At 41.2% G+C, this 26447-nt stretch overlaps 1 protein-coding gene and 1 long non-coding RNA gene across 4 annotated transcripts in view; one reads left to right on the forward strand and one right to left on the reverse strand.

Moving 5' to 3' along the window:
- The window catches only part of hdac7a (histone deacetylase 7a), a 99215-nt gene extending 74356 nt beyond the window's left edge, over nucleotides 1-24859 (reverse strand). For 2 of the 3 annotated variants that reach the window (XM_073939601.1, XM_073939599.1), the window contains exon 1: nucleotides 24582-24859. In XM_073939601.1, the coding sequence (XP_073795702.1) occupies nucleotides 24582-24600 (19 nt within the window). In that variant the 5' untranslated portion in view covers nucleotides 24601-24859. Of the gene's footprint in view, nucleotides 1-7464; nucleotides 7484-24581 lie in introns of those variants that run through there. The other variant, XM_073939603.1, reaches the window with a different exon arrangement.
- Nucleotides 856-6316, forward strand: LOC141380608 (uncharacterized). The gene is made up of 2 exons (XR_012398915.1): nucleotides 856-2231; nucleotides 3590-6316. It is a non-coding gene; the product is annotated as an uncharacterized lncRNA (long non-coding RNA).
- Nucleotides 24860-26447: the final 1588 nt, after the last annotated feature.

Consider the following 26447-nt stretch of genomic DNA (forward strand, 5'->3'; position numbering starts at 1 on the left):
TATCCGGCAAAAGCTGAAAATAACAAGACCTCGATCTGACAGCACAGCAGGGAAACAGGCAACACACACGACCACACACACACACACACACACACACACACTTCACTTTATCATGTTTAGCCTTTCAGCATGCATTAAATTCTGTTGAAGGCAGAGATTTGTAAATGCCGTCAGGTGAAGTTGAAGATGAAGCAGAGCGTTTAACGTTGAGCTGCAGCAGAAATGCATGCTGGTTAATTATCTGTTAGACAGAGTTAAACACAGCAAGCTCATTATTACCCTTTTATTTGGTTAGGCAGAATCATTCCTTCATTCTCCTTCAGCTTAGTCCCTTTATTCATCAGGGGTCAGCACGGCGGAATGAACCAACAACTTTTACAGCATATGTTTTACGCAGCGGATGCCCTTCCAGCTGCAACCCATCACTGGGAAACACCCAAACACACTCATTCACACACACACACACTCATACACTACGGCCAGTGTAGTTGATCAGTTCCCCTATAGCGCATGTGTTTGGACTGTGGGGGAAACCGGAGCACCCGGAGGAAACCCACACCAACACAGGGAGATGAGCTATAAAATACTTTGATTATTTTACAATACACTCCGTTTTATTTAATCATTGTTAGGGTACTTGACCATTTTTGTAACAGATTAGGACATTTACTAGCAATTTCAGAGTGTTCAGAGGGAAATGAGCTTTATTTGTGCAAGATTTTCCATAATAACTAACATCTGTAAAGCTCTTGACATGTAGTGTTGAGCTTGACAGACGTGTTCACTTCTGAATAAACATGATGATATATGTCAGGCACATCATGATCTCATGTCAAAAGGAAAAGCTAGATTATTCTCTTCTTCCATATTCAGATGATTCTGTTATTTTAAGGAGAAACTCTCTTCATTTTGACTCATTATTGCTGAACACAACACGATATTTATCTAGAAAATGCCTCTTGATTTAGTCATTTGTGGATATTTGGACTAGAAATGACACTCAAACTCTAAGTAAGAAACATTTTTACCCTAAAAATGTCTGAGGTGTGTTTTAAGACATTATTCACTGTTCTTAATCTTCTAGCTGACAAACAGAAGTGTTTTACACTAATCAGATCCTCCTTACAGCCCTTGTTAGTACACAAGAGATGTCTTTAGCGTTCTGTGATTATGGTTAATCACACACACGGTGCGTCCCTTTAGCCAAATAATCAAACGTCAACCATAAATATGTCAGATTCGTATTAGACGCAGCGCTCGTGCTTTATATTTTGTGGAAACAGTTTAGTGAACTGATGTCACATCCTGACTGGGTGAAGAAAACTGCAGTGACACACATTCATTCACTGTAGAGATGCACACTAGCGCTGCACCAATATATGTCCATCAGCATGGACATCACAATGTGCGAAAACACAATGGCCACATCGCAGGATCTGCAGTGTTGAGTCTGGATTACAGTTGAGCAGATATTACAGTTCTAAACAGAGTGAAGCCATTTCAGATTTTACCCCTAAAGTTTAATATCTGCATTTGTTTTTAAGCTCTGTGACTGTGTATATATGCAATTGAAGGAACTTTAAGAGATTTGGAAACTATAAATTAAGCATTTGAAGCTTAAAAGATAAATGGTATGATATTTATTCATTTGCATAATTAAAACACTATAGTCTTATTTTATATTTGACGAATTATAAATCAGTGTTTATTTCATTTGTATCTTTGCTCTGTTGCATTTAACTTTGTTTGTTGTTTTTTTTAAATGATATTTCATGCTGTTACAATATCCTAGAAAATCCTCCCAGTCAATCTGGTGAAACTCTACTCATTTCACATGTATATATAGATTATATTAGTGGTGTGAACACTGGTCTCACGGTTCAGTTCAGTTTGGTTGCGATTATCATCACTTTCAGAGTGCTACACCCTTATGATTGGTCACACGCTCAACAGAAAGGGCTGTGATTGGCTCTATCGCTCTGATGGTGTTCATCAATGAGTGATGCAAACAACGACAGCGGTGATCACAGCAGATCCATGATAGATACAGAAAAAAACTCTCTGCAGACACACTCAGGTCTGATCCACAATTATCGCTATAACAGCCGAGAGAGAGGAAAAGTTACCTCATGACAGCAGGCCAAATATCCACAGTGAGAGAGAGAAAGAGAGAAATGGAGTTTACTTTCAGGAGTCTGTAAAAGAGAAAGAGTCTGCAAGAGTCTGCAAGAGTCTACAAGAGTCTACAAGAGTCTACAAAAGTATACAGGAGTCTGCAAGTGTCTACAGGAGTCTGCAAGAGTCTGCAAGAGTCTGCAAGAGTCTACAATAATCTGCAAGAGTCTGCAAGAGTCTACAAGAGTCTAAAAGAGTCTACAAGAGTCTACAGGAGTCTACAGGAGTCTACAAGAGTCTACAGGAGTCTACAGGAGTCTACAAGAGTCTACAAGAGTCTACAGGAGTCTACAGGAGTCTACAGGAGTCTACAAAAGTCTACAGGAGTCTACAGGAGTCTACAAGAGTCTACAGGAGTCTACAGGAGTCTACAGGAGTCTACAAGAGTCTACAGGAGTCTACAGGAGTCTACAGGAGTCTACAAGAGTCTACAGGAGTCTACAAGAGTCTACAAGAGTCTACAGGAGTCTACAGGAGTCTACAGGAGTCTACAGGAGTCTACAAGAGTCTACAGGAGTCTACAAGAGTCTACAAGAGTCTACAAGAGTCTACAGGAGTCTACAGGAGTCTACAGGAGTCTACAAGAGTCTACAGGAGTCTACAGGAGTCTACAGGAGTCTACAGGAGTCTACAGGAGTCTACAAGAGTCTACAGGAGTCTACAAGAGTCTACAAGAGTCTACAGGAGTCTGCAAGAGTCTACAAGAGTCTACAAGAGTCTACAAGAGTCTACAGGAGTCTACAGGAGTCTACAGGAGTCTACAAGAGTCTACAGGAGTCTACAAGAGTCTACAAGAGTCTACAGGAGTCTACAGGAGTCTACAGGAGTCTACAGGAGTCTGCAAGAGTCTACAGGAGTCTACAGGAGTCTACAGGAGTCTACAGGAGTCTACAGGAGTCTACAGGAGTCTACAAGAGTCTACAAGAGTCTACAGGAGTCTACAGGAGTCTACAAGAGTCTACAGGAGTCTACAGGAGTCTACAGGAGTCTGCAAGAGTCTACAAGAGTCTAGAAGAGTCTACAGGAGTCTACAGGAGTCTACAGGAGTCTACAAGAGTCTACAAGAGTCTACAGGAGTCTACAGGAGTCTACAAGAGTCTACAGGAGTCTACAGGAGTCTACAGGAGTCTACAAGAGTCTACAGGAGTCTACAAGAGTCTACAAGAGTCTACAGGAGTCTACAAGAGTCTACAGGAGTCTACAGGAGTCTACAAGAGTCTACAGGAGTCTACAGGAGTCTACAAGAGTCTACAGGAGTCTACAGGAGTCTACAGGAGTCTACAAGAGTCTACAGGAGTCTACAGGAGTCTACAAGAGTCTACAGGAGTCTACAGGAGTCTACAAGAGTCTACAGGAGTCTACAGGAGTCTACAAGAGTCTACAGGAGTCTACAGGAGTCTACAGGAGTCTACAGGAGTCTACAAGAGTCTACAGGAGTCTACAAGAGTCTACAGGAGTCTACAGGAGTCTGCAAGAGTCTACAAGAGTCTACAAGAGTCTACAGGATTCTACAGGAGTTTACAGGAGTCTGAAAAAGTCCACATGCGTCAGCAAAAGTTTACAGTAGTCTGCAGGAGTTTGCAAGAGTCTACAGGAGTCTGATTTGGGCACAGTTGTCCTGTGTGTGATGTGTGTTTTCGGAGATGTAGTGTTAAACATGTCATGCAAATGTGGTAGATAGAGTAACTGGTAGAATTGTCAGCTGTATAAGTCTGTTAACGTGAAACTAGACTAAATAAATATTTATTTCCACAATAATCAGTGTGACATTATTTTCTTTTCCAACTCATGCACACAGTGGTGATTCTGAAGTTATTATCAGACAGAAACAAGGTTTGTGTTTTTGGTCTCTTTCTCACAGGCAGTCCAGTATTGGGAAAGCGATGGCTGGGAATGCCAGCAAACTAGTCATATGAATCAAGCAGATTTGATTACATCTCTGGCCTCAATGTGCTCTTTCAATCTCAGCTACTCTACCTTCCTCTAAAACAACCACACACACACACACACACACACACACACACACACACACACACACACACACACACACACACACACACACACACACACACACAGAGAGAGAGACAATGAAGGCATGGCAGTGTTTCTCCGCTAATGTGGCAGGTTTGATTGGGAAGGCCGCAGTTATAATAGCAGCCATTGATAAGCTTTAATCAGATTCTCTGTGGCATTTGGACAGACGGTCATGCACAGGCCTGCGGTTTGCTGTGTGCAAATGTCAGCAGCTACTTCAACTCTCAACCTCTCTTTGGCCTTTATTCTGCCTGTGCACAGCATTTAATATCCTAAACCGATGATGCCAATCTGTATTTATGTGTCTGGCAGACGCTTCAGAGTTCTGTTCCTGTAGCTCCTGCACTCATCTGACTCTGCTTGAGCATCTGAGATTCACCAGTACTGTATTAACCGGCAATAGAGTAGCAGATCTTAATCTGAAGATTGATTTGAACAAAATAGACATCTAAAGCTTGATGTTTTCAGTTACATTTAAATGACACATTTTAACTCAGTGGTTGGGTTACACAAGACTGAAGGGTTTATTCTGCGATAGCAACTGTCCTGGATGCACTTTATCCAGCTTATTACATTAAAACATTCAGACAAACAACAGTGTTCTGAACCATAATAGTTTATTAATTCTTTAATTAAATACAAGGCTGACAGAAACTAAAACAGCTCATGGAGTATACACTTGTCTATATAAGGGCCCAGGGTTGACAGTGCATGTCAAAGCACAAACCAAGCATGAAGACAAAGGAACTGTCTGTAGAGCTCCGACACAAGACTGTCTAGAGGCACAAGAGCTTCCTAGAGCTGGCCGGCCATCTAAGCTGAGTGATCAGGGAGAAGGGCCTCAGTCAGGGAGGTGATCAATAACCCGATGGTCACTCTGTCTGAGCTCCAGCGTTCTTCTGTGGAGAGAGGAGAACCTTACAGAAGGACAACCATCTGTGCAGCAATCCACCAATCAGGCATCTGTATGGTAGAGCGGGCAGACGGAAGACACTCCCCGTCTGGAGTTCACCATCTGCAGGACTCTCAGAGCATCAGAAACTAAACTCTCTGCTCTGATGAGACTCAAACTGAACTGTTTGGAGTGAACGCCAGGCGTTACTTTGGAGAACAGCAGGCGGCGCTCATCAGCAGGCTAACAGCATCCCTACAGTGAAGCATGGTGGTGTTGGCATCATGCTGTGGGGATGTGTTTCAGCAGCAGGAACTGGAAGACTAGTCAGGATAGAGGGAAAGATGAATGCAGCGATGTACAGAGACATCCTGAATGAAGACCTGCACAAGAGTGCTCTCCACCTCAGACTGGGCCGACGCTTCATCTTCCAGCAGGACAATGACCCAAAGCACACCGCCAACATATCAATGCAGCGGCACAACAACAACTCGGTGAATGTCTTTGATTGGCCCAGCCAGAGCCCAGACCTAAATCCTATTGAGCATCTCTGGAGATATCTAAAAATGGCTGTACACCGTCACTTCCCATACAACCTGATAGAGCCTGAGAGATCCTGCAATGAGGAACGGGCAAAACTTCCCAAAGACAGATGAGCAGAGCTCGAGCATCATATACAGAAAGACTTGAGGCTGTAATCACTGACAAAGGAGCATCAACAGAGTCTTGAGCAAAGGATGAGAATACTGATGTACATCTGATTTTACAGCTGTTTATTTTTAATACATTTTCAGCAATTTCAAAAACTCTTTCTCCACATCGTCATTATGGAGGATTGTGTGTAGAATGTTGAGGAAATCAATGAAGTTAATCTGTTTTGGAATAAGACTGGAACATAAACACATGTGGGAAAAATCAAGCGCTATCAATACTCTCCAGATGCTCTGTATACACACACACACACACACACACACACACACACAAACAAACACACACACACACACACACAAACACACACACACACACACACAGACACAGACACAGACACACACACACACACACACACACACACACACACACACACACTAAATGTAAATATAAGTGTTAATCTGGTTTGTTTGTAATCTGGTTTTGTTCTGTTCAATGTAAACATCATGAATGCTTTGGCAACACATATGTAACATTTACCATGCAATAAAGCAAGTTTTGAGTGTGTGTGTGTGTGTGTGTGTGTGTGTGTGTGTGTGTGTGTGTGTGTGTGTGTGTGTGTGTGTCTGTGTGTCTGTGTGTGTGTGTGTGGGGTGTCCTGGTTTTCCAGAAGGGTCCGTCCCTCAAGAATCCTGCAGGAATGTAAAGAATGGCGGATCAGGAGAGAGACAGAGGGCAGCGAGGCCAAGAGGGAGAAAAAACAGAGGAAAAACAGATGGAGCTGCAGGAGGAAAAGAGCAGGGCGAGCAGAGAGAGAGAGAGAGAGAGAGAGAATGATGGGAGTAGGGATTATTAGGGTGGAGTGGTGTTACACACACACACACACACACACACACACACACACACACACACACACACACACACACACACACACACACACACACACACACACACACACACTGTTTGCATCAAAAAATGCAAATTAAAATAGCAGTTGAAGTCTTATTATTTCCTATTTTACTTTATTATTATCCCTTCTGTTTATCTTTTCCCCAATTTCTGTTTATTGGAGAGCAGATCCTTTTTAAATTAATAAATAAAAAGACTGTTTCTATACACACACACACACACACACACAATATCAAATATCAAATCAGATATATATTCACTTTATGATCATTAAAGGTCCAGTGTTCAGTCTGAAAAGTAGTTTGAGGAGCACAACACACACAGTAATGTCCCGTTATTATGATCAGACTGATTCAGCTCTATTCTTCTGTAATCAATAGATTGGGTCAGTTGTTCATTAGTTGATGTAATATTGGACACAGACTGATAAAGATGCACATTTGGATGTTTGCTTTTCATTAAACTGAAGGGGAAACCCCCAATGTGTTGAAATGAACACGTGCATGATCATCATTCAGTGATAAATCAGTGTTTTCCTGTCGTGTCTCGCCTCATAATCCAGTGTCGAGTCTAAAAATGGACAAAGGCCTCGTGGGAGGTGCAGAATCTCAGGAATCTTGGCCGGGATTCAGGGCTTGTAGAGGATTCAGGACTGATTTTAGTGCTTATTTTGAGTTGCACTAGAACCTGAAGATGTTTCTTGTGTTTGGTTGCGAGCCCTGCGAAACCCCGGCGCATGGGAGAAGTGGTAAAGGTTAAACATAGAGTGGCTCAGTCAGGGAATCTGTTCATTCATATTGACTCACATGAACACTCCAGCAGTCTCCACGTGCCCCACTGTACTGCTGCCGTCTGCCGTCACACTCTGACCCGGAAAAGTAGGAGTATTGACAGAGCTTCGTACCATTTCCCTACAAAAAATACCAGTTATATATCTAATAATAGTGAAGTAAACAGGTGAAGGTGTTTTTAAAAGTAATTAATTCTAATTTAGACTAATAAACTTTCAAACATTCAGTCTTTAACCTGATATGCAGAAATTCTCACTCTGATTGGCTGTTGTCATTTTCCTCTCTTGTCTCAACTCCGCCCACTGGTGTTTATTTTCAGCTCTTTCCAATAGCAGAACTGCAACTAACGATGAGGCGGGGCTAAAGATACTTAGGCCCCATCTGATTGGTCAAGTTCAGATAAACAGCTGATGGATCATTTATCACTGCTGTAGAGTATATTAAGGGGATTACAGGAAATCTGACAGACATACTCAGACGTGTAGCTCTATGCTTGATTCATTTATTAAAGAGACAGTAAAATAAAGTTGACTCACTCTTATGTTAACTATCACACACCAAAGCAGACGTTTACATGAATGTTCATGCTGCCCTGAAGAACAATATCAGCTGTGATCGAACGCTTTCATTTGTGCTGAACTTTCCCTTTATATTGATTGTGTTTGGCTCGGCAGTCATCGTGTCTGTAGATATCCAGGAATGGTTTAATTTCACACCCTTCCACACCCTGGATTAGCATTATGAGTTTATTTTCTCATGACTAGCCTTTCTGTGTGAGGAAATACAGCACACTCCTAATAACGTCCTATTATTAACCTCAGATAATGCCCTGACTGACATATACAGCAACAATAAGCACAATTCTAGTTAAAGTCTTTATTAGTACATGTAGTTGGTTGCGCAGGGCGTAGAGCGCATTTATCCATCATTAAAATAGCTACAGTTCATTCAGACATGATCTTAATGCTTTTGCACCATGAGCTGCAGATTTTACACCTAGATTGATATCCATTATGAGTTAGTTAAAATGCTGTTCTTGCATATTTTTATCAAGTAAGAGTGAGAGAAAATAAGAGAGATAAGTTTAAAAGTTTACAACAAACTGTTACATGATAAATATAAACAATTATTCACCCTCCTGTGCAATATTACATTTCTGTTCAAATATTCCCCAGATTCTGTTTCTCAGTGTTTCCTCTAATGTTTGTTCTTCTGGAGAAAGTCTTATTTGTTTTATTTGGGCTAGAATAAAAGCAGTGTTTAATAGTGTTAAAGTCATGTTAAGCTCAATATTATTCACCCCTTCAGCAATATTAGTGTTGGATTGTCTCCAGAACAAACCACTGTTATACAATGACTTGCCTAATTACCCTAACTTTACCCTAATTACCCTAGTGAAGCCTTTACATGTCACTGTAAGCTGAACACTAGTGTCTTGAAGAATATCTAGTCTAATATTATGTGCTGTCATCATGATGAAGAGGCTTCAGCTATTAGAGATGAGTTATTAACACTGTTATGATTAGAGATGTGCTAGAGAAATCTGCTCTCTGATAAACAGAAATTGGGTGCGAGTATACAGGAGGGTGAATAATTGATTCTGACTTCAGCTGTATATGTATATTCATTATCATTTTCCGCTCTGTAATAACTGCTGCCGTCATGGGTTAATGTTGACTCATGCAGTGTGTGTTCAGTACAACAGTGGGAAGCATTGCTGGGTTAATCATCATTAAAGTGCTGAAACATTGTCAGAGGTCACTCTGTGTCTGCTATTTCTGTAATGAATGTCAAACAAACTCTTATCATCACATTATGAGTCTCTAATGAGTCTCCAGCAGTAAACGAAGCATTATCAGAGGCTCTCGGCACGCTGGAGATCTCTCTCTCTCTCTCTCTCTCTCTCTCTCTCTCTCTCTCACAGATATAACCAAAGCTGGCTCATGGAAATCTTTGATTTGACCCAGCACCCATGGTTGTGGTGAATTCCTTTAGCAGATCATCATAAGGTCATCATAATGAATTTTACATCATCTTTTTTCTTTGTTTTATTGTCGCGTGTGTGTGTTTCTCAGCAGCAGAAGTGCTCATAGTGTGTAAACTCAGAGCTCAGTGAATAGGAGAGCACAACACATCATCATTCTACACTCCTATTAGCTGAAATAATGACAGAAACTCCAGCATGGTGTTATGAAGACTTTCAGAAAGAGGAAAACAGCAGTGTGAGACTGATAACGGCAGCCAGAGGAGACAATACTGTCAGATCTACTGTCCTGCACACACACACACTGCATAACACACACCTCACACATGTAGGAGTTCAGTTACTGATGCGCAGATGATATAATACGCACGCTAATACATAAGAATGTGCAAAAATTTAAAAGAAATCTAAATATTGAAAATGTTTTATGATACTGATGATGTTAAACGCCTCATAACAGTCCTGTGAAAAGGCTCCATCTGCTACTGAGCAGGAAAACAGCACACTGAGATGAAAAGTGCCACCACTGAATTGATTGGATTTGATTGACTGATGTATTGTGTGTGTTGTAAGTGTATTTTCCCTGCAGGCACAGGACATCAACATACAATGTGTCTTGGGGACGTTGGATTTTGTTTGGAAATGAAAATCGGGTTGATGTCAGAACCCAATGTCAAGCTGACATCAACGTCCAACATCCAACCTAAAATCAACCTAAAACCAACCAAATATCAACATCTACTCATGTCACATATTGAGGTTGTGTGGACGTTACCGTTATGACGTCTATCAGACGCTGGACTTTAGTCACTTTCCTACACAGCCTAAATATCAACGTCATTTTTGGACGTCATAAGACTGTTGTCCTCAGACGCTGGCTAGACATTGAATTTTGGTCACCTGACATCACGACCTAAATCTAACCTAATATTGACGTATGATGCAGTGTGCCTGCTGCGTTGTGCTACTGTTTATTTATTTAATATTGCTAAACTGGTTAAACCAGGGACTAGATGTAAATTATCTTTATAGCTAACTCTAACATGTCATGTTGTACACTGCCCCTGTATATATAAATAAATAAATGAATAAATAAATAAATAAATAAATAAATAAATAAATAAATAAATAAATAAATAAACAAATAAACAAATAAATAAATAAATGTTTTTCAATTAAATGATGTAAATGAATCAGACTTTTACAAAATGTAAATATTGTCAGTGGACTGACAGAGGAAAACACACAAGACATCTCTGAGCAGCTCAGAGTATACAGCATTCAACTCCACTGTGTTACAGACGGCTTTTAGCTTTGGCTAATTATAGTTGATTATAAAATGTGGAAATATGTTCTGCATTAGTTAATGTGGTTTAATGTTTTCTAGTTTAAGGAATTAAACATGGGATCTTTAATCTGATATACTGTATTTACCTTCACTAGAAAAAGGACAGGTTTGGGCAGTCCTGATCTCACCAACACTGCAAAGATGCTTTTCTTAGAGCTTCAGTCTTGTGTCTGGTCCACATATCTAGACATTTTAACTCAAGAAGCATTTTCTAGACGAGCACAACATATAGTATTGTTTTAGAAATAATGAGTCAAAATGAAGAGGGTTGTTCATTAAAACTAGCAGAATAATCTGACAGTCTGCCGTCTGTATTGCTCTTTATGTTGGAGTTATCCAGCGTGTCTTCACCGATTGCGCTTGTGTATAACGCTGCTGCTGACATGTTCACTAACAGCTGGAAAAGGCAACACATCACACCTGTTCTCCACTGGCTCTCTGGTAAGTTCAGGAGTGATTTTAGAGTTTGTTTCTAATGCCGTTAATAACCTTGCTCCTCCTTATTTGTGTGAAATTTTGCACATTCACAAACCCAGCAGAGCTTTGATCTGCTCACCAACTTCAGCTTGAAGCCCCTCGGTCAACATGCAAGTAGTGGGGTGATGTCTCTCTGCAGCGCAGGTCCTAAACTGGTTCCACTTTATTCTGATGCTCCATTTGAGTAATAGTAGACTGTCTGCTTAATATCTGCTGATTTTGCTTCTTCAACACACATTTAGCTGACTATGAGAAACTTTGCAAGTACATGTCAACACTAACCCAAACCCCAACCTAACAGTCTGCTGATAATCTGATGAGAATTAGTTGGCCTGTAGATGCATCGTAACTTATATTTAACTAACAGACCATCAGAATAAAGTATGACCTCTAAATTTTGGACAACCCATCCTCCTGAGCTACATACAATCCCTGACCTGCTGCTGTTTAAAGTCAAGCTTGAGACCCACTTGTTTAAATCAGCTTTAATGCATGGCACTGACTCTCCTCTCTGTGTTCATGTTTGCTCTGTTTTATTGATATCACCCAGTTCTCAGATTATTCTGCTCGTTTTATTGAAACTCTCTTCATTTTGACTCATTATTTCTGAAAACAGCACTATATTTGTTATTTGTCTTGAAAATGCATCTTGATTTAACAGTTTGTAGATTTTTAAACTAGAAACGAGACAGAAAGTCTCAGTAAAAGTCCTTTTCTGCAGTGTGTGCACAAAGCACATGTAGAGAAAACACCGGCAGGAGGATGAGGTGTGAGAGCGACGTGTGTATGAAGTGTTTCCAGTGTTTTGGGTCTATGTGGGTACGTGTGGGCAGTGAAAGCGTACGCTCAGAGTTCAGTTACTATTGTTTCTGCTGCTGGAAACCGTCTCATATGTGAAGTTCAGCTCCAACCGAGACCCTCAGTGTCTCTGAACATCACACTTCAGTCAATTACAGCATGGAAAAAGAAGCGTACTGCGACAGACAAGGGGCTTTTCAAGAAAAACACACTCAAACCCTCCAAAAGGATGTGTTCACTGCACAAAATGATTTCTCACTCAGAGTTTGTGTCTTGTTTCTGGTTAAAATATCTACAAACTCTTAAATCAAGAAGCATTTACTAGATGAGTGATAAATATAGTGCTGTGTTCAGAAATAAAGAGTCTAAATGAAGAGAGATTCTCCTTAAAACATCAGAATAATCTGACGTTGGGTTAAGCAAGATAATCTAGCTTCTGGTTTTGACATAAGATTATTTTGCTATGTTGTACTACTAAATGCATCATATACTATGGAAGTGTGCAGTTTTGGATGCAGCCCATATTTCAGTGTGGATAGTGAGATTCAGGACACATCAAACATGTTTAAAATACAAGTTATTTTCATAGGAAAATATAGATAAAATTTAAATATGCAGCATTTTGATGACCCAAAAAGGGGAAACCCTTTACAATAAGGCTGTATTAGTTAATGTTAGCTAATGCATTTACTAACATGACCAAACTATGAGCAATACATGCATTACAGTGTGTGATCATGTTACTGAATGAAAACTGTCATTCTGTGCTAGTTGATGGTAACTCATGCTGTATTAACTCATGTTAACTCTTTAGCATGTATTTGGCTGTTAATAATGCATTATTGAATGATGAATTATGATTAATAAACACTACAGGTATTGTTCATGCATAATCAATGTTAGTAAATACATTAACTAATAAAACCTGATTGGAAAGAGGGGCCAAGAATATGCTGAACCCTTCAGTTTAAAGTTAAGACAAAATGAACCTGAAGCCTATGAAGAACAGCAGTGTACATGAATTAAAGCAAAGCACTAGAAATGATACCAAAATACTTGAGATAAGACATAATTAAAGGGATAGTGCACACAAAACTGGAAAATCTGTCATAATTTACTCTCCGGTCACTTGAGTTTCTGTATTCTGTTGAACACTAAAGTAGATCATTTGAAGAATGCTGGAAACCGGTAACCATTGACTTCCACTGTATTTGTTTTTCTACTATAAAAGACAATGGTTACCGATTTAAGCATTCTTCAAAATATCTACTTCAGTGTTTAACAGAAGAGAAACTCATTAACCACTCATAAATGAGCGTAAATAGTGAGTATATTTAGATTTTTGGGTGAACTAACCCTTCAACATGTGAAGCAATCTGATGCCAAAAGGAAACAAGATTATTTCTCCTCCCCCACGGTCAGATTATTTTGCTTCTTTTCAAAGAAAAAACATTTATTTTTTACATTTTATATCTGAAAACAAGACTATATTCAGCACTTGTCCAGAGAATGCTTCTTGATTTAAAGATGTTGATATATTTGGAGTAGAAACAGGAGATTTGCCGTGTAGTTACTGGATAGACAACACACAACGACTGCATAAACCTTTATACACACCGAGACAAGACACACAGGTATAGTTCACTTTATACAGCAAGTGTGAAGGGGAAGAGCCACCATAACTGCATGCATATGACTGTTTTTACCGGGCTGAACATTTCCTGAGTGGAAACTGTAGTGAGATTTGTCAGTACACACAGTGAGATGTGCTTTTATATAGTGATGGAGCTCAAAACCGTTGGTGGGAAATTCCCTGTGAGCTTTGAGCTGGACAACATTTGAGATCAATCGACGGCCTTTCTCAACAACAACAATAACAATCCTGAAGAGGTGGGTGGAAGAGATGGAAATAAAAGCTAAAAATAAAGGCGAGTTCAGTCTCTCGTCTTCATAAAGCTCATCCGTTCCTCTCAGTGGTTATGCTGTGAAGTCAACCCGGCCAATATTTCACTTCTGAGATCTGTCACACAGGAAAAACACCTTGCTTCTGCCGTACTGAAAGACTGAGCTTGATTTGATTAGTCAAACTGCAGATCAGCGAAAGGTCACGCTTCTGACATCCATACGGCCTCAAACGGTTAGCGGTGACTCACTCGGCCTTCCAATTTAAAGGAGACGATTCTGCCCCCTTTATATAAGATGTCAAATAAGCCTGTGCTGTTTCAAGAGTGAAGATTGAGCTGAGAATGTCACAGATGATGTTCTCCAGCTCTCTGAAACTGATCCTAATTGTGGTGTTTTGGTGACTGTCGCTTTAAATGCAAATGAGATTGTGCGCTTTTCAGAAGAGGGCGGAGCTACAGATGCCTGTGCATCAACTCTAATGAGTGGCTGCTTCTCACTCAGGCCTGCTGTTTATGCTAATGAGATGGAGAGATGGGCACTAGTGGGCGGGGCTTTCCCCCTCTGATGACACGTACAGCAGGAGAATGTCAATCAAAGTGTTTCTGCATCAAGAACAAACACAATTAACTCATGATCAGCATTAGAGACCGCTGCTGGAGATACTCACACACACACACACACACACACACACACATACACACACACACACACACACACACACACACACACACACACACTACTGGGCTTAAACACCATATAAAAGTCATTTTTCCATAACAGACATCATCTTAAGCACATAAGGAGACCTGCTGCACGCCTTTATTAAGTCTTCGTGCATGAGGATGCAGAGAAACAGAGATGTCAGGCAAATGCAGAAAGATCGGTGTGGAAAATCCAGAGAGTGACACAACGGAGAGCTCACTGGGTTTTACACGTCACTTTCAGTATTTCAGTATATTATGTGGTGTGAGACAGCGAGGATGAAGACCCTCAAAGTGAACGCACGAGAGTTCCTGTCAGGCTCTGAGTCACATCCACACTACACCGAGTGCAAGAAGAAGAGTGAGCTCCTCTTAAAGTTTCAGTCTTATATAGTGCAGATATCTGCAAATCCTTAAATCAAGAAGCTTTTTCTAGACAAGCACAGAATAGAGTGATGCTTTCAGAAATAACGAGTCAAGATGAAGAGAGTTTCTCATTAAAACCAGCAGAATAACCTGACAATGAGGGAAGTGGAGTAATCTTGTTTATTGTGAATGATATTTCAGCGTGTTTCACTGCACACCTGCATCAGGCAGCAGGAACTTCCATGATGGAAAGGAGTGATCAGTGATGCCCATTCCTCTGCTTTTCTAACTCTTTTTCCAGGAAATGTTTGGACCGCCGTCAGCAGGTTTTCCCCCACTATACTGCACGTTTGTTTAGTGACTGATAAGGCAGAGCAGAACATGGTCATATCCTCTGATTAAGAGCGAGTGCAGCGAGACGCTGTTTACTGCGCAGGTTTACTGGGAATTATGACCAATTTAATTAAAGAGGAACAGAACTGCGTCTGAGAACAAGCTAAAACACAGAGGAAATGCTGGATATCACACGTGCAAACTCTTAGTATAGCGCTTTAGAAATTATGTAGGTGTTTATCTGATGTCAGATGACTGCAATAGCATAATCAAACTGATATTCATTGCTAGTAAAATGCTGGACATCAGTTTTCATTTAGAGATGCCTGAATTCTCAGAGATTTTGCTCTATATAGGCCAGAGGGTACTCAAACGTTTTCTTATGAAGGACCAAAAACCCATATCAAACACACCTGAACCAATTAATTATGACCTGAACACCACGTGATAGTTACAGGCAGGTGTGTTTGATATGGGTTGCAACTGAAATCTGCAGAAAAGTAGATCTCCAGGAACAGGGTTGGCCACCCCTGTTTTACAGTATACATATATGACCAATCAGCTGTGAGGAAAGGGATATACATATCTAATATTCCAAATTAAACTCTTTTACACGTGTGTTTTTGTACTAATAATATGTTTTATTAAGTGTTTAAATATAACTGTGATGCCTTTAACATTTATATTTAAATATCAACATAAATCAGCTTTAATAGATAAAGCTTGTAAAATGACTGTCTGTTGAGCTGACTGTGAACCAAAATAAAAGATTAATTTTACTTTAAGTTGCCTTTCAATGCATTCAGCAGTGTTTATTTCAGCTTTATACATGTGTTTAAACTCATTATATTTCTGATAATGTCTGGTAATATCTGTTAATGCTGATTGACAAACTGGCCCTCTCATGTGTCATGTGATTGGCTGTTTGCTGTATTAGTGTGTCTGTGATTGGCTGTTTGCTGTATTAGTGTGTCTGTGATTGGCTGTTTGCTGTATTAGTGTGTCTGTGATTGGCTGTTTGCTGTATTAGTGTGTCTGTGATTGGCTGTTTGCTGTATTAGTGTGTCTGTGATTGGCTGTTTGCTGTATTAGTGTGTCTGTGATTGGCTGTTTGCTGTATTAGTGTGTCTGTGATTGGCTGTTTGCTGCATTAGTGTGTCTGTGATTGGCTGTTTGCTGTATTAGTGTGTCTGTGATTGGCTGTTTGCTGTATTAGTGTGTCTGTGATTGGCTGTTTGCTGTATTAGTGTGTCTGTGATTGGCTGTTTGCTGTATTAGTGTGTCTGTGATTGGCTGTTTGCTGTATTAGTGTGTCTGTGATTGGCTGTTTGCTGTATTAGTGTGTCTGTGATTGGCTGTTTGCTGTATTAGTGTGTCTGTGATTGGCTGTTTGCTGTATTAGTGTGTCTGTGATTGGCTGTTTGCTGTATTAGTGTGTCTGTGATTGGCTGTTTGCTGTATTAGTGTGTCTGTGATTGGCTGTTTGCTGTATTAGTGTGTCTGTGATTGGCTGTTTGCTGCATTAGTGTGTCATGTGATTGGCTGTTTGCTGTATTAGTGTGTCTGTGATTGGCTGTTTGCTGTATTAGTGTGTCTGTGATTGGCTGTTTGCTGTATTAGTATGTCTGTGATTGGCTGTTTGCTGTATTAGTGTGTCTGTGGTTGGCTGTTTGCTGTATTAGTATGTCTGTGATTGGCTGTTTGCTGTATTAGTATGTCTGTGATTGGCTGTTTGCTGTATTAGTGTGTCTGTGATTGGCTGTTTGCTGTATTAGTGTGTCTGTGATTGGCTGTTTGCTGTATTAGTGTGTCTGTGATTGGCTGTTTGCTGTATTAGTGTGTCTGTGATTGGCTGTTTGCTGCATTAGTGTGTCTGTGATTGGCTGTTTGCTGTATTAGTGTGTCTGTGATTGGCTGTTTGCTGTATTAGTGTGTCTGTGATTGGCTGTTTGCTGTATTAGTGTGTCTGTGATTGGCTGTTTGCTGCATTAGTGTGTCTGTGATTGGCTGTTTGCTGTATTAGTGTGTCTGTGATTGGCTGTTTGCTGTATTAGTGTGTCTGTGATTGGCTGTTTGCTGTATTAGTGTGTCTGTGATTGGCTGTTTGCTGTATTAGTGTGTCTGTGATTGGCTGTTTGCTGTATTAGTGTGTCTGTGATTGGCTGTTTGCTGTATTAGTGTGTCTGTGATTGGCTGTTTGCTGTATTAGTGTGTCTGTGATTGGCTGTTTGCTGTATTAGTGTGTCTGTGATTGGCTGTTTGCTGCATTAGTGTGTCATGTGATTGGCTGTTTGCTGTATTAGTGTGTCTGTGATTGGCTGTTTGCTGTATTAGTGTGTCTGTGATTGGCTGTTTGCTGTATTAGTATGTCTGTGATTGGCTGTTTGCTGTATTAGTGTGTCTGTGGTTGGCTGTTTGCTGTATTAGTATGTCTGTGATTGGCTGTTTGCTGTATTAGTGTGTCTGTGGTTGGCTGTTTGCTGCATTAGTGTGTCATGTGATTGGCTGTTTGCTGTATTAGTGTGTCTGTGATTGGCTGTTTGCTGTATTAGTGTGTCTGTGATTGGCTGTTTGCTGTATTAGTATGTCTGTGATTGGCTGTTTGCTGTATTAGTGTGTCTGTGGTTGGCTGTTTGCTGTATTAGTATGTCTGTGATTGGCTGTTTGCTGTATTAGTGTGTCTGTGGTTGGCTGTTTGCTGTATTAGTGTGTCTGTGATTGGCTGTTTGCTGTATTAGTGTGTCTGTGGTTGGCTGTTTGCTGTATTAGTGTGTCTGTGATTGGCTGTTTGCTGTATTAGTGTGTCTGTGGTTGGCTGTTTGCTGCATTAGTGTGTCATGTGATTGGCTGTTTGCTGTATTAGTGTGTCTGTGATTGGCTGTTTGCTGTATTAGTGTGTCTGTGATTGGCTATTTGTTCCAAAATCTAATCGTACAGAACTGATCCATACTGAACTGTCCTGCTCAGGGCAAGTCCTGCCAAAAATGTGGCAAGGAAAAAATAAGCCACACCATTACACCAGCAACAGCCTGAACTGTTTCAGAATGGCTCCAAGCTTTCATGATGTTCTCGTCAACATTTGAGTGTTACAGCAGAAATCTAGACTCAATTAATCTATTCGCACCAAACATGATAATGTTTACCAGTGTAGTTGATCAGTTCCCCTATAGCGCATGTGTTTGGACTGTGGGGGAAACCGGAGCACCCGGAGGAAACCCACGCCAACACGGGGAGAACATGCAAACTCCACACAGAAACACCAACTGACCCAGCCGAGACTCAAACCAGAGACCTTCTTGCTGTGAGGCCATAGAGAAACTATATGTTTGGGATGACAGTCAGTGCTTTTTTTCCCAGCTAATAAGCAACAACTGTGAGAGCCGTTCAGAATCCACTGATCTATAAAGGGTTTGCTCAGTTTAAAGCTACACATGATGTTGCTTGAAGCATTTATTATATAAATATAATGACTTATGACTATGACCAATCGCCATTCCACAATGAAAGCCTCTTAAAACACATTGCATTCAATCTCTCTCTGAGCAGATCATCCTGACCGAGTCTTAATGCATTGATTTGCTGCCATGTGATTATCTGCTGGGATGTATTTGGACTGTATTTTCATATTGAGACATTAAACATTGGTATCTTGACACATTTCGAGAAGAGATGAAAGATATGATCAAATGTGCACGCAATAAAAACACAGCATCGCTAAAGGATCGCCAGGAAAACACAACAATCAGAATATATCAGATGAAGCACTTACTGTCTGTGCACCGCACATCCTGACAGATAAAGATGGGACAAATACCTAATGGCCAACAGGAAGCTCTGCAAAACAGACCAGCACGAGTGTTTCATGTACGGTCTGCAAGCAGAGCTCGGACAGGAGGCCTTTCCATCCTCTTATTTCTAGACGTTTCCTATTAATTCAGTTCACCGGAGTCACCAGAGGAGGGCATCAAACACATGACCACATCTGAAAGGAACCTTCTCTGCGACTCTATAAACAAAGCCCTCATGTGGATAATCCCCAAACTGTTGAGGACAGAAATAGTTTTCTCATATCCTGCTCAGTGTGGAGCTACACCATCGTGGCATGCACAGGAGAATATTTTTCCATGTCTCAAGCAATATGCCTTGTGTAAGTGATTACAGCTGAGAGCTCTGAAAGGTTAGAGGCTTTCTGTGCCACCTACTGATGCCTTTCCATTTCATCTGTCAAGCAAAACAAGCGGAGTCACAGCAGGGAGATAGCATCTCTCCACACCGGGACACTTTGGGTGTTGGTTAAGTGTTCATAAAACCGTGCAGACAGGCTCTTATCGGCTGTTAACACTCACTGACCGACTGTGACCGGGTCTGACCGACTGTGACAGGATTCTGGCCCAGATTTGGCTAAAGCTCCCTTTATACCAGGCATTCATCCGGCACTGGCATACAGTATGTGGGCCAAACATGTTTAGGGAGGTTTAGGGAAGGCTAATGGTGATGGTAAAACTGTGCTTTTAAAACACTATCGGTTGGGTTTAGGGAAGGGGGTGGGGGTTATCAGTCAGTTGGTTGGGCAGTCAGTCGACGGCGGCCTCTGGTGGATTTATGTGAGAACAGCAGGCACTCACGACAGATATTTGAGATCTGAAAAAGTGCACACAGCGCCCTCTGGGGGATTCAAGAGAACAAAAACTGGAAAAATATGCAGCTCCTGGAGTGTATTTGGTGCTCTGCAGAAATGTGTATGGGGGACGTAATCAGAATGAGCCTGGGTTTGAAGAGTCCAAGATGATGTTAATAGTTTGATTGCAGTGTTTCCATGTGTGCACTTCAATAATGCCACCACAGCAGGGATACTGCACATGTCTGCATTCACTTCTGTTTAGATCCACAATGCCTTCAGTCTGATTAACGTCATCGCAAATCTCTGTGTACATGCTGGACTCTTCACCCGAGTGTTGTCTTAAAATCAGAGTGTTGTTAAGCGGCTCACCGTGAGTGCATGTGGCATGTCTGGGAATGGAGTGTTTTAAAGATCAATCTTTGTCTGGAAGGATGTGCAGTCAGGTGACCTCTTGACCCCTCTTGACCCCAGGGCTGGAACTCCAGGAGAACATTTGGATAGAGATCAAGTTTCCTGTGACCCATTTCCAGGGTTGACCATATTAATTAGTGCAAGCTTCACCACGACTCTCGCTCTTAGGGGGGTTGAAGCAATCAGACCTTTTTTTTTGGTCTGGAGAAAATGGGCTTGGGAAAGTCATAATGGGGGGTTTGGATATGGGCCGACTACAGAGATCACCTACTTATCAACTCCCTGGAAACCACTTAAACAATCATCAAGAACTTCAAGCAACCACTTAACAGCACCAGCGAGAACCTCCACCAGCTATCCAAACGACTTGCATTCATTTTTCTCTGGGTTAGTCCCTGATTTATTAGGGGTCACCACTGTGGAATGAACCACCAGTCACTCTGGCATGTGTTCCATGCAGCGGATGTCCTTCCAGCACTGAGAGTACACTAAGTCGACTGAGTAACCCATACTCTCTCTCTCATTTAATGCAAGTTTTATTTAAAGGAACAGTGCACATTTATTTTGTAAGTGATCCCTTAAGTAATGGTAATCAATGCAGTTTTGCAGAGCAGCACTGTGGGCCAGTTGTGGCGGCCCAGATGGACTGGCAGATGAGTATTGCTGCCAACAGCTGGATGATCTGGTGCCCTCAATAGTACAGTGATATTCCCAGTGGACCAGAGGACGGACACAGGACAAGCCAGTGGCCGAGCAGAGAGTATCTCTTCCTGCGCAGGACAGGAAAAGCTACTGCAACTCATCTTATCACTAATAGCACAGGCGGTCCTGAGAGACAGGGACACAGCGCAGAGCGGATAAAGAGAGGAAGATGCCTTTGTAAACCAATACCCTTTGAAAACGGGGAATCTCAGAACAGTCGACACTCTAGAGACTGATGGAAAAGAGCAAATCTTCATACTAGCCGGAGTGCTCCAGGGTGTGCACTGAAAAGAGATCATTGATTTGGATTTACTACATAGTTTTAGTGTTTGCAAACTCTTCATATGGGCTGCATTTAAACAAACTAATTGAGTTTAGTAATGCTCAACTTTAATTTCAGCCCATATAAATCATCTGCAAGCCCTCACCTCTAAACAGTTGAGTAAATGCAGGGAATCATTTGTTTTCAGTGCAACTCCAGCAGTTGGTCTGTGGTGACGGCGCCGGCTTATGACTTGTTTTTCATTGACAACTTCAGCAGAAATGGGCAGCATGCACGACCAGAGCTTCTCTCTTTAAAGTTTAAAACTAAAGACTTCAACATATCACATGTGTACTTCCCAATTTCGCTGTTAAATCAGGCATGGCATGTAGACAAAAGAGTGCAGGCCTAAAGTTTGGGGAAACAGACGTCTGCATCAGTCTGTGGGAATAATGCATCACAAGCCCGGCCACAAGCCCACTTCCTCGTGGATGTGAGAAGAGGGCATCTCATTTCCTCTCAGATGACCACCAGCAGCTCTGCCATGTCCACAGAACGATCCAAAGGTTGAGAAAACTTTCAATGAAATCATCTTTCAGTTTCCATGAAGACACTTCTTTATGACTCTATTAAGACAAAGTTATTTTGAACAACTGTGAACGCATGGTTACTCAATCCAGTTCAGGGGTGCATTTCCCAGACAACGACGTAACTCACGGCTGAACTACCATAGGACGATGCATTGTTTGGGAGAAGAGCGATGTAGTGACGAGTGTTTCCCCAAAACCCGTAGTTTCTCCAGTTATAATGTAAACCGCCCATAATGATGCTCTAAACAGGGTGGAGGAACAACGTCTTTAGAGAAGAACCCCATTATTTTTTGTGCAGATGATAGTTTTACACGCACACACATTTAAAAACAAGACCCAATATTAGTTTTGATAAAAACACGCACTCGCTTTCCATATTAACTGAATATACTGTGTGTAAATGGCACATATAGAGCCTGTGTTTCCTCTACAGATATTATTGAGAACATTACATATTCTATTATTAAACATAAAACCACACACGCAAACACGTAATCTCATATATAAATCATTACTGTTGTATTTTACAGTAGGCTATTTTTTAAAGAAATTTTAAAAGTCCTACTTAATAATAACTATTATTATTGTTTTAAGTAGGATATTGTTTATTTAATTTTTTTTTATTTAAGTCCACTTTTACAATGTGACACACTTAAACCATGGCAGAAATGTTCTAGCCAGCAGGCCCTAACTAGCCCTGACCCTAACCCTAACCCTATGTCATATACAGTACAGACACATTTCTCAATCAGTGACCTACTATACATGAAAAGCATTGGCGTATGCTGTGTGTTTTGTTTTCACAAGCTTTAGAGACGTAACATGAATTCCGTTTTTAAATAATAGGTCACCTACAGCTTTCGTCATGAGCTGCGTTCAAAATGACATCAATGTTTTATAAGTGCACTGCGAAGGGAGCGCAATAGTAAACATGAAGATCGCTAAAACTGAACTGTAGAAATACTTTAAAAGCAAATTACACCTAAGAGAGATGACTTCAATGTTGTTTTTAATCATTACAAGTTTAAATGTTAGAATGTTCTTAGTGAATAGGGCATAGGGGGGATAAGTGGCAATAGAACACAGACAGGAACTCTCACTCTTGCGAATGTTCATTGAAACACCAAATCAACAAACTATGTTTGTAAATGACAGAACTTGCGACTTTAGTCAGCTAACAATGGTTTTCGGAAATGCAGCCCTGTTCTCGTTATTAAAGGCCTCCTAAGAGCAGTTTTAACATGTGTTTTATTTGATAGGAGTGAATGGAGAGCAGAAAAGACTTGAGTTGGGAATTTAACTGGATTCGCTGTGAACAACTTATCATTTCTCGACACACTAAACTATTGGTGCTGACTACTACTACTAAGAGCATTTTGTAAAAAAATAAAAAATAATTAAAGGCTGCCAGAGTGTTGTTTTTTCTGAGAGGCACTATGTAACAAGGACTTCCAATCCTGCTGATAACATCCTGCAAAGCTGATCTCCAGCTGATCCAAGCTTAATTTCAAGTGATTTAAGTTTCTATGATCCTGAAGACCTTGATGAGCTGGTTAAGGTGTGATTAACTATGTTTGCAGATCTCTGCAAGACAAAAAAGAATCATTTACTGCCCAAAGCAAGAAAGAGAAATACTTTCACAAGTCTTTCACTTGGACACCTAAGAGCCTTTTCAAACTGTACAGAATATTCTGTTGGACGGTCAGATGTCAAAGTGTCTCAATCAAACCAAAGATGCCAGAACCTTGACTTTTATTGAGTGTCCTTCTTCAGAAAGCACCTACTGGTGCATTAAAGAGCCACAAAACCAGCACACCCATCTGAAGAGCGTACAACAACACTCACTCAACCCAACTACACTCGCTCAACCCAACAACACTCACTCAACCCAACTACACTCAAAATGACCCATTCTGATTCTGCACATGGCAGCATTATTCCACATTATTCCACCCACCCAAAACAGACATGCCACCCCTTCTCCCAAAACCCATAACATCACAAGCATCATGGCATCATCATATTAAAGCCTCTGGTCAAAAAATCCATCTTTCTAAGTCATGGGATTGTTATTTGTCCAACACTGACACCAATGCACACATGCCGTCTGACTCACTTCAGCTCTGGGTGGGTCTGTTTCCAATTTTCGCACCCCTCCACCCATAAAAAGAGAAGTTACCTCCAAAAACAACAAAACAAGTGAAGAAAGCGGCTCACACACACACACACACACACACACACACACACACACACACACACACACACACACAGAGTTAAAAGTTCTCCTTTAAAGGCACATACACACACACACATTGAGTCAGCTAACAAAAGCCACTCTCCCGGCGAGTCCTGAACTCTTATCAGCGCTTTCCTTCCCCTCTGCGCTGGAGCGTGGGAGCACAGAGGACAAAACCTGCACCGAAAACAACAGGAGGAAGCCAGTAATCCCCATCCAGACGCTCTCAGGACCGTCCCGGGGAGAAAACACAGCCTGACAACACTGACAAGTAGGCATAGCATGGGACTGAGATGACGACAAAACTAGGGGCAAATATCTGAGACCTGAACTGCTCGTTCAGTGATGCTCTCTGTCAGATGAAGAATCAAGATCCAGATCTTAAAGCAGACACTTACCAGCGAGTCGAGTGTTCATGCAGCGTGAAGGGCTCTACAGAGTCTCTATGTCCATAATCAAAAAGCCACTTCCATTCTCACGCTGTCCAAGTGTCCAAAACTAAAGACATGAAGGGTTTCAGCAGAGCGATCAGCCCTCGTGGAGAAATGGAGGACTGATCTCTCCGCTCATTCACTCTGCACTCCAGCTGGACTCAGTGACTCTGCAGGAACAACTTGTTTCAGGATTCCCCAAATGTCTGGAGCTGCAAGCGGAGGAAGAAAGGAAGAGGAAAGAGAGTGTGTGTGTGAGTGTGTGTGTGTGAGTTCGTTGTGTGTGTGTGTGTGTGGTGCTGAAGGGAGGGCAGGGGGGTTTGGGGAGGGACGCGTTTTAAGGAGGACGGGGCCATCTCTGCCAGACAATAGCAGGAAAATGAACATCAGACGTGAAAAAGGCAACAGTCTGATTATTAGAAAGTGTTCACATGAAGAAATAACAACACCAGTGCTGTTGCTGCACTCACTGTGTGTGTGTGAAGACGGAGACTCTTTAATGACTTCTCTTTCATTTTAAATAATGAAATAATAACGTTTATGAAGCGCTTCTCCTGCATATCATGCAACTCAACATGATTGACGTAGTGTCGGGAAATATTAAGAACACAACCCAGGCTCATTGTAGATGTGTACGCAGCTCTACACTTCTGCAGACAGTGAAATATGTAAGCAGGGTCTGTCTGTTCACAGTTTTTGTACTTCCACCAGAGGCCGCTGTGTACATTTTTGATGATCTCTAATTCCTCTTGCGAGTCCTCTTCTCAGGGAAATCCACCATGGGTGCAATGTACTGTACACTTCAGATGACCAGGCCAGCTCGCTGTTGATTGACTGACTGACTGACCCACCCATCCCTTCCCTAAACCCAACCAATAGTGTTTTAAATAAATAATGTAGAATAAGAGAAGCTGCCGTAGCTGCATAACTTCACCCTGTTTTCAGCCTGTTTGTTTATTTATTTTTGCTTTACCTGGTTTCTGGAACCATTCTTTGCTGGACTTGAACCCCATTGTCACAGTCAACTCCGCATCCCAAGTCTGACATACGAGGTGAGCTACTGGGCAAACTGGTAACACCAGTAAAGCTGTCTATACAGAGGTAAGCGGTCAGCTGGTAGTGTGAAAAGAAACAGACGTCATCGCTGGCATCATGACGCCCTGTAGTGTTCATTTTTTTTAAGATGAAACAGAGCCATACATGCCTCTGGGTACGTATTTTGTGCTCTCCAGAAATGTAGAAAGGGGCACGTATCCACAATGAGCCTGTTTCGCAACAACAACATAAATGTTGGGTTATCAAATCTTTGAATGAAATAAGTAAATAGAAATATACAAAAATACAATAAATGTGCACACACACACACACACACACTCAAATATATAAATATGTATGTATGTATGTATGTATGTATGTATGTATGTATGTAAGTATGTATCACAATAATTAACCATTAAAAAGCTAAAGCAGAGCAAACACTATCTGATTACTGTTGTGTTTGCGATAAGGAAAAGCGCTAAACACACTTTTGCTCTGCTCAATGACAATCTAATAGGTGCCAAAATTATAAATATTTAAAATAGGCTGTATTCTTATAAATAAACTGCATAGCTGCAATCTAAACAGCGTTATTCTCTCCCGAAAAAGCCTCAACAGTACATGATGTTGTCCAACAGCTGCAATATTTGTCAAACTGTGGTGAGTTTATTGATCTGTGGCCACTCTGTGTGGGTGGAGTAATACTCAAGGGTGAAGAGGCTGTACCAGTGCTGATATTGTAGAATATAATCAGCCAATCAGAACCAGAATAGACAGAACTGTCAAATAGATACA

Source organism: Danio rerio, chromosome 23 (genome assembly GCF_049306965.1).
Source record: "Danio rerio strain Tuebingen ecotype United States chromosome 23, GRCz12tu, whole genome shotgun sequence".
Lineage (NCBI taxonomy): Eukaryota > Metazoa > Chordata > Actinopteri > Cypriniformes > Danionidae > Danio > Danio rerio.